At 39.7% G+C, this 15,103-nt stretch overlaps 1 protein-coding gene across 1 annotated transcript in view; it reads right to left on the bottom strand.

Moving 5' to 3' along the window:
* Positions 1–2,523: 2,523 nt before the first annotated feature.
* The window catches only part of CCDC60 (coiled-coil domain containing 60), a 238,204-nt gene continuing 225,624 nt past the window's right edge, over positions 2,524–15,103 (bottom strand). The window contains exons 11-15 of the mRNA XM_089677358.1: positions 14,961–15,044; positions 13,650–13,790; positions 12,283–12,417; positions 11,937–12,126; positions 2,524–3,170 (exon numbers count right to left, since the gene is read on the bottom strand). Coding sequence (XP_089533484.1) covers positions 3,057–3,170; positions 11,937–12,126; positions 12,283–12,417; positions 13,650–13,790; positions 14,961–15,044 — 664 coding nt within the window. The 3' untranslated portion in view covers positions 2,524–3,056. The remainder of the gene's footprint in view (positions 3,171–11,936; positions 12,127–12,282; positions 12,418–13,649; positions 13,791–14,960; positions 15,045–15,103) is intronic.

Here is a 15,103-nt window from a genome sequence, read left to right as displayed (position 1 = left end):
AGCTCAACTTTCCCTCCACTGGCTTCCAATTGCCCAATGAATAAAATACAAAATGCTAACAACAATCAAATGCATTTACAACTCCAAGCTACATCATCAATCTTGTCTCAAGATATCACCCAAACTGTCCTCTCCACTCCTCCCAAGACCTCCTCCTTTCTAGCTCCCTTGTCTCCTCCTCCCATGCTTGTCTCTAGAACTTCTCAAGAGCCTCTCCCTTCCTCTCTGGAGTTCTCTACTACAATCTATCTCCAACTCTCTACATTTAGGTGATGCCTGAAAACTCAACTTTTCAAAGAAGCCTATCCTGCCTTCACCTAACAACTGAACTTTTAATTCTCCCATCAGCTCTGCACTCCTAGTTATTACCTTTTGTATCACTTGCTCCTCCTTTTGAGATTGTAAGCTCTCGTTAGTAGGGCCCTCCTAACCCTCTTTTATGGAATGGTATTTTAATTGTACTGTCTCCCTTTTGAATGTAAATTGCTGTGCAAACTGTTGCTCTATATAATTCCTGTATAATAAAAATAATAACTACCAAAACCCTTTTAGACCTTTAATACAATATCTAAAATATTGCATTTGTTGTTTTTAAAAGTCAATATGAAGGAAAAGTAATGGTGAAAAAGTACTTGGGCTTTAACTATAACATTTATACATACTAACTCTTCATAGCCAATGTAATTGGGGATATGGCAGGGCATTTGTCCCTTTCCTGCATAGTTTACACTGAAAGTTGTTCCGCTTTCTATTTTCTAAGAAAGTTGGAAGGTGTGCCTTTCTGTATTTACAGAAAGTAGGGGAATTCCTAAAAGGGATAACATGTAGTAGCAATAGAAACCTGATAGAATATTCAACCCACCCATGCTCTGTTCAAAATTAAAAAAAAAAATATTGTGGCTATAGTTTGGGTTTTAGTTTAAAGTGATTGCAAAGAGTTTTTTTTAATAATAAACATGTTATACATACTTACTCTGAGCAATGGTATTGCACACAGCAGCCCTTAATCTCCTCTTCTGGGGTCCCCCATCACTGCAGTCCACTCCCTCTCCTAATCCGCTTGCTATGGGGGCACTCATGTTGGTTCGATCCTGAGCCAGGCTGTGTGAATCTATTGACACACAGAGCACGGCTCGCCCCTGCTCCGCATTCCCTCCTCACAGAATTTGATTGACAGCTGCAGGAGCCAATGGCTTCCACTGCTGCCTCTGAGTCCTGTGATATGAGAGAGAGAGCAGTGCTGCTGCTCTTGGGTACAGCGCTTGACTGAGATAGGGCTCAGGTAAGTATTTGTTATGTGGAATTCATTAAGGTAAAAAAAATCTTTAGTCCTTACAACCATTTTAACCTGCCCTTACAACCACAAGAACAAGATGTGATACCTACATACAAACCCAAAGCGCTTGCCGACCAGCAGGACAGCACCACTGCGCAAAATCACGTATATATATAGGTGATTTTGCATTTCGGGTAGGGGCACACCTGAGGCGCACGACCGCCCTACCCCTGCCACCGATCACGGCTGCAGGTGTCAATCACCGGTTCCTGACCAGTGATTACGCGCCAGGGCCCGGTGATTACCGGCAAACACTGACAGGGAGGACGGCTGCATTGTTTACAATGCAGCTCTCCTCCCTGTCAGTTTGAGCAAACTGGTCCAGATAGCTGAGCTCAGCCTTTCCGGATCAGTGTGCTTACAGTAAAGCACACATCCCCCGCCCCCTAGTGAAACACTATCATCACACAGTTAACCCTTTGATTGCCTTCTAATGTTAACCCCTTCCTCCCCAGTGCCATTAGTACAGTGTCAGTGCTTTTTTTTTTGCACTGATCACTGTATTGGTGTCACTGGGGATGTCAGTGACCCCAAGTCAGTTCCCCCCAGTGTCAGAATGTCTGCATAAGTCGCTGATCGCCATCATAAATCGCTTATTAGTATAACAAAAAAAAATCCCAGCATATATACCGCCATTTGTAGACACTATAACTTTCACGTAAACCAATTAATTTACACGTATTGGGATTTGTTTTTAGCAAAGACATGTAGCAGAATACATTTTGGCCTAAATTTATGATGAAATTTGATTTTAACATTTTTTTACTGGACATGTTTTTCCAAAATATTGTTTTTTTTTCTTAAAATTTACATACTTTTTTTTTATAGCACAAAAAAATTAAAAAACGCACAGGCGATCAAATACCACCAAAAGAAAGCTCAATTCGTGTGGAAAAAAGGACGTAAATTACATTTTGGTGCAGCTTTGCATGACTGCGCAATTGTCAGTTAAAGTAACACAGCTACGTAACACAAACCGCTTCTGTAATACCACTATGGAATTAAACTTTATAATATATATCACATGACCCTCTTATATATTTTTAATTGGACATTGTTTAGTGATAGAGTAAATGGCTTGTAGAAATGGGCTACAGGCAAGCAGAGGGATTACAATATATAATTCCCACATTAGTTAAACGAAAATACACACAGTTATCAAGTCTTTAAAACATGGTCAGTAGATATTTCATCAAAATACTTTTTGCTTTATTGGAAATATTTACAATACATAAAAAAATGATTTGCATGCAAATAAGCATAGGGACAGGAATGGGCAAAATGAACAAAGTGATACCATAATAAGTAAATGATCTATGGATTGATGTTTAATAAACTAGTATTTACCATTTTTGACATTTTTAACTATATATGCTGCAATCTTAAATGATGTAAACTGTGCTTTATTTTCAGTCTCACAAATTGAGATTTGATTTCCATACTTTGTAGGTTAGCTTGCATAAATGTCTGCATTGCTTTTGAACGATTCCACAATATACTGAAGACTAAAACAACAGAATTACTGAGACTGGATGTCTTGAAAAAAATTCTGCTATATAGTGATAAATTCCACAGAGGACTTATTATACAGCTGACAAGTGAATTGATGTTGTAAATATATAAACCATAGATCATCCTGTGTTGTTGGTGAAGATAAGTAAAAAACAAGTAGTGTTGTATTCTTTAACTATGACTAATTTATTATTCGGCCCTGCAGTGGTCATCTTTGTGGAGGTGCACTCTGGACTCTATGGGATAGCGAAGAAGCCAGTCTTGTCTGGAGCCAAGTTGTGTAGTCCTCTAATGGCATCTGCACCAGATGCTCCCTCACAAACTGCAAAACAAGAAAGTATATGGGGTAAATATAAAGTAACTACTTGAAGACCAGACCTTTTCTGGTACTTTTTGTTTATATGTAACAATTAGTATTTTCTGCTAGAAAATTACTTAGAACTCCCAAACATTGTGTATTTTTTAAAGCAGAGGCCCTAGAGAATAAATCGAAGGTTTGCAGTTTTTCAAACACAATTTTTTGGGAAAAAGTACAGTTTTTTAATTTGAATGCAAAAAAAACCCACAATACATAACCCAATTGTTTTGTAAATTATAAAATTTGGCATTGTCACACATGTCAAACTTTAAAATTGCGCATGTCCGTGCAATGACAACCAATGATGTAAATTTTACTATCCATAGGCCAGGTCTCAAAATTTCAAGTCCTGAGCTACTAGCCAGGAAGGATGGGAGGAGTGGAAGGAAAGGCGGGGTGGAAGGGAGGGAGGAGAGGAAGGCTGGGAGGGAAGGAAGGAAGGAAGGAAGGGAGGAGAGGGTAGAAGGATGTAGCAAGGGAAGGGAAGGGTGGGTAAAAGGAATGAAGGGAGAGGTGGAAGCGATGGGTGGAGGGGAGGAAAGAAGGAAGGAAAAGATGGGTGGAAGGGAGGAAGGGAGAGGTGGAAGGAATGGAGGGGTTAATGGAAGGAAGGAAGGAAGGAAGGAAGGGAGGGAGGGGTGGGAGGGGTGGGAGGAAGGAAGGAAGGAAGGAAGGAAGGAAGGAAGGAAGGAAGGAAGGAAGGAAGGAAGGAAGGAAAGGCAGGTGGAAGGAAGGATCGGAGGGAAGGGAGGGGTGGGTGGAAGGAAGGAAGGGACGGGTGGAAGCAATTGGTAGAAGGAAGGAAGGGAGGGGTGGGTGGAAAGAAGGAAGGGAGGGGTGGAAGGAAGGAAGAAATGAATGAGGGGTGGAAGGGAGGGAGGATGGGGGGTGGAAGGAAGGAAGAGGTGGAAGGAAGGAAGGAAGGAAGGAAGGAAGGGGTGGGTGGAAGGAAGGAAGGGAGGCGTGGGTGGACGGAAGGAAGGGAGGGGTAGGTGGAAGAAAGGAAGGGAGCGAAGAGTGGAAGGAAGGGGTGGGTGGAAGGAAGGAAGGGAGAGGTGGGTGGAAGGAAGAAAGAAAGGGAGGTGTGGCTGGAAGGAAGGGAGGTCGGACTCACATGCTCATCAAATGCATCAGAGTTGTCGGCTGCTCTGTATTCAATTTCCTGCCCGCACTCCAGTATGTGCAGCTTCAGAGGATGTGTGGAGGGAGTCAGAGCAGAGGATGGGCACAGGAGGGAGGTAGAGCAGATCCAGCCTATCTTCCCTCTTCTCCTATTGGTGTGGAGGATAGGGGGAGGGTCTGGGCACTGAAGAGCACACATGGGGGGGCAGAAAGAAAAGGAATGTTCTGGGATGATCTGTGCAGTGGTGAAGGCAGTGACAAGCAGCCATCTCCTGTATGGCTTTCAATGAAGTTGCTGGAAGCCAATTCTCCTCCTCTCCCTCCCACGACTTTCAGCTGCTTCATTGAAAGCCATACACGAGATCATTGCTTGTCACCGCCTCCACTGCCACCCCTCCCACACACCCTTAGTCCCGGCTCTGCTCCCCCCACCTTATTTCCACTTACCCAATGGGAGCGGGCGAGTGAAAATTTCAAAGGCTGCCATAGGCGATGATTTAAAAGCCTTTACAGGTTACTACTTTAGATTTACAGTGGGGGGGTCTGGTGCTAGAAGTACTGTCCATGATCTGACATTCACAGTGATACCTCACATGTGGGGGGAGATGACTGTTTGCATGCATGCGGGACTGATGCATGCATTTTCCTTTGCACGCAAGCACGGGAGACAGGGGAACTTTAATTTTTATTTATTTTTAAACTGTCGCACAAGGAATATAAACATCAGCAATACAGTGACAGCAATAGACATGTGACAGGTACTCTTTATGGAGAGATATGGGGTCAATAAGACCCCATATCCCTCCTCTGCCCTTAAATGTATTTAATCACACCAAGATTGGTGTGATCAAATGTTTTCTTTTTGAAAAATAGTGCCGTTTAGATCTGAGTAAACCGGAATTGATGAGTTACTATATCATAGAGTTGAACAAATCCGATCCAGTCTTTGTTTGGCTCTGTGATCATCCAGCAGAAGCACCGGCTGGTCAACCAGGACTATCGGTGGAGTGGGAGATCACAGTAAAGCTATGGAAGGCAACTGGAGGAGGTGGACGTCCCTTCCCACTGCTTGTGATAGGAATCGAATGACTGGTCAGCCACTGATTGCTTTTACAGGAGAGTTGACTGTCCTCTCTAAAAATGGTTCCGGGATGATTCCTGCAGCTGTATAATGGCTCAAACTCCAGCAATGCATGGGTATGTTGCTGCAGCTCAAGTGAATAATGTGAGTGTGCTGAACTATGCCTGTTTAAAGGAAATAAATAAATAAATGCACATATTTTTGCAGGTAAAAAAATTGTGCATTTATTATTTATTTTTACTAGAAACATGCAAAGCACTGCACTCACGATCTGCAGATCTCAGGCTCCTGCAGACTGTCAGTGTATCTGTCTGCTTGTACTTTGCAGACAGGCATTTACTGAATAACAGGAAGCATCAATTAACTACCTAGAGCTCTCAACAACGCCCTGGAAGTTCATTGAGAACAACAAACCATCAGCCGCAAAGACTATCTGTATTTGTAGTTCTCCCATTCACAGAACTCTGTGAATGAATGACACGATGCCCAGCACGCTGTCACAATGGAGGATTGGGGGGGGCAGGGGTTGCTATAACAGTAACATGATACGTGTTACATGTTACAGCCTGAATACAAAAGGTGAACTTGTCCTTTATTATGGTCTCAAAAAATGTTAAGAAATCTAATACAGTTTATTTTTTTTAGTAATTCTAGCTAACAGCAATATTTATGCATGATACACAAATATGCAATGCACTTAATTCTTCCCATTTGCACCTTTTCTGTCCACCTTGCCCATTATGGATATTCTCCAGATAATTACATTGCATTTCTTTGGGATAGTTAGGTTTTTGCACATCAGTTTTGCTAAATGCATGGCGGAACAGGAAACAGCATTCCAACACTTTGTATTTATTTGTATTTGTATTACAGATGATGGAGCAGTTAGTTTGACTGGGCCTTAATTGAATATAAGCTCCCTGAATTACTAAGGCTCCATTCAAATTGTGTGCAGAAACACAACGATTTGAAAAACAATTGTGCCAATGCAAAAACACGTGATCACGTTTAGAGGTGCCATTCATTTCAATGTCACCTAAAAACGCAGGGAGTTTTCGCTGTGATCGCAGCATGTTTTTCCGCATGTCAAATGTGCCGCAATTGCGCTAACAAAATTGTAGGATGCACGACACCCAAAAAATGGTTCTTGAACCTTTTTTGGGCATTGTGTGGCCCGTGATTCTGTGCAATTGCGGCGTGTTTGTTGCATGGAAAAACGTGCTGCAATTGTGGCAAAAACACCCCACATTTTCAGGTGCCATTGAAATGAATATCACCTCCAAACACTTTGGCGCGTGTTCATATTGTCACACTGCCACAATTCTGCCCTCAATTTGAGATGTCCTGTTATGAATGGATCCTCAAAGAGTACAGATTGTTCACTTTCATAGAGAATTATCACTTTATAATGTAAATATTCACTTATCTTGAAATGAGGTGATATTGTGCTGACTTCAATCACCCAATCATGTGTGAGCAAAAATCCAGTTTTGTTTGCACATAATTTGTTATTTTGCAAAGTAAATTTTCAAAAAACTTGCCATGCCTCCTACTAAATACCACAGAATGTCCACGTTCCAAAAAGGGGTAATTTGGTGGATATCTGTACTGTCCTGACGTTTTTAAGGCGTCAGCATACCAAGACATTTTGGACAATTTCATGCTCCCAACTTTGTGGGAACAGTTTGGCGATGGCCCCTTCCTGTTCCAGCATGACTGCGTACCAGTGCACAAAGCAAGGTCCATAAAGACATGGATGAGCAAGTTTGGGGTGAAGGAACTTGGCCTGCACAGAGTCCTGACCTCAACCCGATTTAACACCTTTGGAATGAAGTAGAGTGGAGACTGCGAGCCAGGCCTTCTCGTCCGACATCAGTGCCTGACCTCACAAATTTGCTTCTGGAAGAATGGTCAAACATTCCCATAGACACACTCCTAAACCTTGTGGACAGCCTTCCCAGAAGAGTTGAAGAAGCTGTTATAGCTGCAAAGGGTGGGCCAACCCAATATTGAATCCTACGAACTAAGACTGGGATGCCATTAAAGTTCATGTGTGTGTAAAGGCAGGCGGCCCAATACGTTTGTATTGTGTGCTAACTAAACCCCAGTTTTTAACGCATACTGTTAGACAGGTTAATTTGGTTCTTGGCAAGCTAGCTGGCGAGTTGATTTTTTAACCCCCCCTTTTTTATTTTTCCTTTATTACTGACATCCCAATACGGTTGACAATATATTGTATATTTTAAGACCTCTTTGTAGACTGGTAGGAAAGGTGCTGGGATTTGTTTTTGCTCATTAGACAGATATCTATGTTCAGCCCAAGATGGAGGTTGCTGGTGTCATGCATGACACCAGAGCAGGAGGTTTGCAGGATCTGGCTGTTTTAATAGCTTAGGGTTCTCTCTGAAGGCCAACATAATTTGAATCACAGCAAGCTAACTAATGGCTTTGTGCTCAGTGCTCTGGAACTACTTTACCCTCAAAGAGCAAAGTGACAGGTTCACTATAAAATGCACTGCTCTTTTCTGTTTGAACAGATGAATTGCACCTCAATAGAATCACATAGTTATGTGGAGATTCTAACACATCTTCCTATATCTACTGCTTTTTGCACTTGCTTTATTGGATCTATCAGCACTTAATGGATGGTTGGGTATAGAAGAATGATATCAACTTAATGGAGCAGTTTGTGTTTTATAATGCTTTCTTGTCAAGGTGTATAAAGTGGATGGTATACTGTTTATTATGAAGATGTAAGACCCTAAACAATAGGCCCTAAATATAGCTGTGTGGGGGAAACACATTTTGATTTTTTTTTCCTAATTTAAGAGCTTGTTTTGTGGCTCTGTTTGCCAATATATCAACAAGCTTGAAGAAAAAAATTACCAGTTCATATAATGGTTGAGTGACTTTGCAAAACTATTTAAGTAGAAAGGATCTGGATTTAAATGCAAGATATGAATCACACTTTTATAGCTGCTCCATGGTGCCAAAGAACAATCAGCAGTTTATAATTAAAACTGTAAATAAACATAAGTCTATGTGAGCGTAACGGATCTTTTTTTCCACAATAGGTTTCAGTGTGTACATGCTATGTGATATCCTATTGCCACATCCTATCACTTATAAGGGGCTTCTATGGTCATGGTATGGTCCGCTATATATAACAATCATAGTATGGTCTCATTACAGTTGGGGACCTATAAAATATGTTGAAATCAAAAAACAAAAAATCATGATATTGCTGCTTATGAGTCCTTTAATGAGGTGGCTATATTAGTCTCCTTTTTTCAATAATTTTATTCTAATTTAGTAATCATACAAGTACCACACTTCCTGTACACTGACTCATTCCATCGCATCTATAGAGGCAGCCATGGTTGTCACACTAGGCTGTTCTGTTTAAACTATTAACCCCTTCTTCACTTCTTCACTTCTTATCTCAATTACATAGTAGGTAGAGGGGCAGGAGACCATGATCTATTATTTTAATTGATTTTATTCTTTACCTCTACTCTAAGGGTCGCACAGTCATCTAGGTCACCATATGCCGGTTGCCTTTTTGATGGATTTCCTACGCTCAACTATTAGCTCCACTTATTTTTTATATTTTCACAAGATCCCTCAAAATATTGTTTTGAATTGGGGGAGTACAAGTTATCTCTTAATTTTGGAAGGCTGATTAGACAGATATCTATGTTCAGCCCAGGATGGAGGATGGACAGAATATTGGGCACTGCAGTTTAAAAGGACAGTAACCAATCTAATTAAAGAGCGCTATCTCAGAATTAAACCCAGCCACCAGTGCCTCAGAGCCAAATGTGAGTTAGCCTACCAATTTGATTGTTTCCCCTTCTGCTCACTTGTGAAGACACATCTCAGGCCTGGGGTTACCATTTAAATTCTGAATTGCAGGACATCTAGAATTGATTTGAGTATTAGCTGTTATTCCATGGACATATTTTCTTGTTGTTCTACTGTGCTTGCATTTTTACCTCAATATAATCAAAATATCAGTTCACTCTAAACTGTATGTGAGTCTATTTTATGGTTGCAGCCAGAGGGTTCTTTTGACCAAAGGTCTAAGGTGGTGTCAGCAGGGGTTGGGTTTCCAAATCGGACTCCGGAAAGAAAGAGAACCCAAAAATTACTCAGTGGCCCTCAAGGGGGTAGTGCTACAAAACTTTAAAAATTTAGATTTTTTTTTCTACCACAATGTCACTCCAGTTTAAAATTGGCCAGAAAATTATGCACATTTGGTGTTTAATAGCAGACAAAAGAGATGAAACTGCAGGGAAACAGCTAAAAAATATACATATGTTTACATTTAGGTTTTTTGTTTTGGCCAGCCACTTCACTTTCTCATTTAGTATTACTCCTTCCAAGTTTACAGTTAGTGCCTCATAAGTCAGATGGAAAGGTGTGACATCACCATCCGCCTATCCACCTCATGCAATCATAGAATGATTTTCATTCATTGAGAAAATGAAAAGCATTCTCTAAATGGCACCTGTGCCAAGTGGCCAACTTCTTGTGTTCAGAATGCAGCATGGCATCCACTCGGCATGTGACCCGGAAGCTAATGAAGATCACTGGAGTATCAGTGTCTACTACAGTGATTTCTAACTTCTAGAGGGATCCAACAGGTAAGGTACTGTATATGCATAGTTACATTGGTCTAAGCTACTATGTAAAAATGCCATACCTGAAATTCTACTTTAAGCAGGAAAATTATTGTTTCACTTATAATGCAGTGCACTGTGGCAAATGTTTGTAAATCATACAATTGGATGAACAAAATGTAGCATATTAAATGTTCTCTGATGGGCATATTATTTACTCGCATGGCGTGGCGCTTGAGAAAATGCTTAAAAAGTAACATTTTTGATGTTTAACTAGTACAGTTAGTGTTATTTGTTTTTCATTTGTATTACTGTTTAATTGAAAATTTAGCAAAAAAAAAAAAAGTATATAGTTGTTTATCTAGAGTTACACTTTAGTTCCATTTGCCAATGATGTATGCATTTGTTTTTCCCTGTAGTAAAACAAAATAGACACAAGAAGTTCATTAACAGATTATTAGCAGTGAACTTTTTCAAAAGGCCACCTTGGTAATTATTAATTGACTGTAATCTTTCATTGTTCCAAGCTACTATGTAAAAATGCCATACCTGAAATTCTACTTTAAGCAGGAAAATTATTGTTTCACTTATAATGCTGTGCACTATGGCAAATGTTTGGAAATCACACAACTGGATGAACAAAATGTAGCATATTAAATGTTCTCTGATGGGCATATTATTTACTCGCATGGGGCGGCGCTTGAGAAAATACTTAAAAAGTAACATTTTTAATGTTTAACTAGTACAGTTACTGTTATTTGTTTTTTAGTTGTATTACTGCCTAACTGAAAATGTAGCAAAAAAAAAGTATATAGTTGTTTGTCTAGAGTTCCACTTTAGTTCCATTTGCCAATGATGTATGCATTTGTTTTTCCCTGTAGTAAAACAAAATAAACACAAGCAGTTCATTAACTGATTATTATAAGTGAACTTTTTCAAAAGGCCACCTTGGTAATTATTAATTGATTGTAAATTGGAGTGAACATTTCCTTATGGCTATCAGTGAAGTTATGATTTTGGCCAGCAATGAATGCGAACACAGACTGCTGCACATAGCCTACACAAGCCAATCATGAAGTAGACCTGTTGGCTTGTAGGGGCCTACACAAGCCAATCTTGCTGATCATACGTTAATAAGTAAATTCCCACATTACTGAGAGGTGAAGGCATACAATTAACAGAAAAACTGGTTACCTTATAAGCGTATCTACCATTCCAGTTGTCTAGTGCTCATTGTTGATTTTGTGTAATATTTTTTATGTATATTTTTGGTGGTGCAGAACAGAACCAAAAATACATTAAAGGATAAGTTCACCTTTTGTAACATGTTACAGTCGACTTCTCCCCCCCTCATCACTGAATTCTTGGTGAAAGAGACTCCTAAAGCTGAGCAGTATTTAACAATATTCAGACACTTAGACGCACATATGACTGGCTTGGTTTTATCAGCAAATTTACTGCATGCCTGCTTCTCTTGCCTTGTGCATGATCCAACATTTGGTGTATATGATAAAATGACCAAAAATAAAATTATTGAACTTGACAAAGTTTCAACCACTTAATATTTGGACAGAGTATACAGATAGTGCATGCTCAGCAAGACTGTGTGATAGAGGTCAACGCCGCCCCCAATACCCTGCTAAGCTTTACTCGTATTTTCAGCTGAAGCATTGGGATCACTGGGAGAAATCAGTTCTTCATATGTGCCTATGGGAAAAACACATACAGTGTATTAAATGCTCTATTCACTTCATGACTGTATGAGACCCCCAAGTGTGTCGAAGATGATAGGGATGATCTCCCCACTAAAAACTGTTTGCCATAGTAACCCGCCCAAGTTCCACCAAAATTGATGTTCTAGTTTACTACTAAATTTTATTTTTTTCAAAGTGATTGCCTGCTTACCTCTATAGCCACACATATATCAGGAGAACATAGTTCCCAATGACGAAGTCCAGCTAGCACCTTAAGGAAGGAATTGACACGTATTCTGAAAAACTTTTTCTCTTCTAACTTTTCAAGTTTTTCTAAAATCTTTTTGATTTTCTGGTTGTTTTTCATGTCTTCTGGAATTCTAGACTGTAAAACTACAAACCTGCATAGACGAATACAATTGATTAAAATCCAAGTGAGGAATAATTCCAGATGTAAGAAAGCAAACATTTCTATTGAGACAAAAGCTAATATCTGTACCAAGTTGTACTGTATCTAATATAAGAACTAATGTTACAAATGCTCGCATGCTACAAACCAGTTTTTTGTGTCTGTGTAATCTTTCTCTTCTTTAACATGACAGTATTTTTTTCTCATTTTTTCCAGATCTTGGCGGAAATTGCTGATTGTAGCCAAAGAGTGATACTTTTGGGTGCTGAATTCTTGACGCCTCCTAACAAAGAATTGAAGAATAATAATTTAAAAAAAAAAACAAAGATAACGTTAGAACCTAAAACTAGCAAACTCATCACGGTATGTGCTATGGTAAGTTGATAAAGTATTGCAATTTTGGCAATGTTTTTTTTCATTAAATAAAATTATATTGATTTTCGAGAATACGTTAGACCAGCTGAATGAGTGAACAATACACTTTAGAGAGTCAACAAGCTTACACATACCAATGTTACATTGGTAAACAGCATTTTAAAAAATGGCACAGTCAAAATAAGCGTGGACCAGGGTTCTGGTAGATTTAAATCAAACATGTACCTATTTTTGGGTTAGCAACACCAAATATATTTTTTTAGTAGGCTAACTATAGTTTAGGTTAACAAAAACAAAAATATAATGCACTCAGGAAAATAGAATGTTTAGCAATTAATATGCAAATAAAAGGCTTTAGGATTTAGGCAGCATAAAATATAAATGTTTTCAGGAGTGGTGTTGCCCTCTGCACAAAGACATGTATTCACTGAAACTATATTAAAAGTTCATTTTGTGACTTGCTGACTATGTATGGCTGTAATGCTGACCACTGACTTTCAGTTTGTGAGTCACTGACCCACAACAAGCATGCAGAGGAGGGAAGGCACAATAAAGACAAGTAGTGAAAAAAAAAATTTGTTTCTTAAAACTAAAAAATAAACACCCCAGAAAATGTCACTTGCATCCATTGTCACTTAATCCCTCATAGTTTCCCTTCAAATTGTAGCAACCAGTGATTGGAACTTCATTTTATCTCTCACTGTTGCTCAGCCAGCCACTTTTGTGTCCACCACTTATCATAATGTGAAGTTCCAAAACTTAAATGACCTGTGAGGACCCTGTAATGGATACGTGTGACAATCAATGGGCAGCACCCATTTCACCAGGAAGCAAGATGGGAACTGTAGACTTGACTCTCTCACACTACAGGCCAGAAAGAAGAGGATCTGGCACCTTTTTTGTCCTGTGACCAAAATTTTAGGCAAGAAATCAGAGATTTTAGGCACAGTGTGCTTTAGTGGAACAGGTTTTTTTCTTTCTGGAGATGAGCTTTGGAGCAAGAGGCAAGTATGGCAGCCAGACAGCTACTAGCTCCTTGATATAAATCATATCTGCTGATAATTATGTAATTGGTAACACTGCACCCAATATACTGTACAATATAATATTACATTGCATTAGTATTATGTGTGTACTTGCCTTTCAATGGCCTCCACTTTATCATGTAAGCACATATCTGCTTCATCAGCAACTTCAAAGAACAGCTCCCTCATCTCTGAAGGCATCTTACTTTTTTTCCTAATGAATAGGCCCGTAGGTGTCATCACTGAAGCAGGGGAACTATAAAGACAAAACGATGAATTTGAGCATAGGTAAAGGTGTAGCACATGTCCCTTGGTCAAAAATGGTAGCTCTCACATTACTGGATACAGATACATGATGTGACACTTCACATAATGGGACAGAGGTACAATTCAAGTTTTGAGAGTAGCTGCACAAGTTCCCAAGGCCTAGCTTTCACGAACCAGCAAAATTCATAGATTTTCTCTAGCTGGCTTCTGTGATATTTCTGCTTTTTGTGCAGTAGATTTTAGAGATCTGGGCATCAGGCGACAACAAAAGTGATTTCCAATGCCCAGTGGTATCAATGTCAGTAGCTCAGTGTCATAGATTCTGTAGCCTGCCAGACATTATCCCTTCATGGAGTCCTATCACATAAAAAAATGGAAATGCTAACGGGTTAGAAGGTGCCTAATTTATATTTTTATCTTACACGTATTCTATGCAGTTGTAGCTCTACTGTGCAGTATAATTCTTTATTAATAGATTAATTTATGGAGAATGTGCATACAGTAATGAGAATGAGCAGTACCTTTATTAATTAAAATAAAATATCAGCTAGTGAGCTTGTTATAAAACAATTCTATCTTCTGCTATTCAGGTCTAAGTAGATCACCTGGATCTGAATTTGAATAAATGGTTCATCTCTTTTTAATGTATGTTTCAAAACCAATTCCCTTACCATTGTGGCAATTTTTAAACTGTCCAAATTTAAGCTGTTGTAAAGACTATATTTTTTCAAAATAACAAACATGTTAAACTTACCTGCTTTGTGCAACGGTACAAAGCAGCCCTGAACCTGCTCTTCTGGAATCCCTGGCTAGCGCTCTTGGCTCCTCCTCTTCCCTGTGCACTCCAATAGGAAGTCGCTTCCTATGGTGGGGCAACTGTGGGCTTGCTTCTGAGTCAGGCTGTGCGCGTCTATAGACACACACACACAGTGCAACTCAGCCCTGGCCTCCGCTCCCTCCTCAAAGCATTGGATTGACAGCAGAATAAGCCAATAGCTCCCGCTGTTATCTCTGTGCCAATTAGAGGAGAGAAAGAGAACCAGTACTGCTGCAGATGAGTACAGCGCTGGATCGAAACAGGATTCAGATAAGTATTTAGGGAGGGGGGTGGGGGGAACAACTAGTGGAAGGTTTTTTACCTTAATGCAGGTAACCTCACCTTTTAGGTCTCTTGGTGACGCTTCTGGGAATAACGTGGTCATCTTTGGTCACTGTTTCTTTGTTTTCAATTAAGGGTATGTCACTGTGCGAAAAGTATTAAATGAAACTCCATATTGTAAAAAAATGTCATGGATTGCTGCA

This window comes from Staurois parvus, unplaced genomic scaffold, assembly GCF_062004578.1.
Source record: "Staurois parvus isolate SC_StPar_1 unplaced genomic scaffold, SC_StPar_1.0 ptg000014l, whole genome shotgun sequence".
Taxonomy (NCBI): Eukaryota; Metazoa; Chordata; class Amphibia; order Anura; family Ranidae; genus Staurois; species Staurois parvus.
This window is presented reverse-complemented; position numbering and strand designations above follow the sequence as displayed.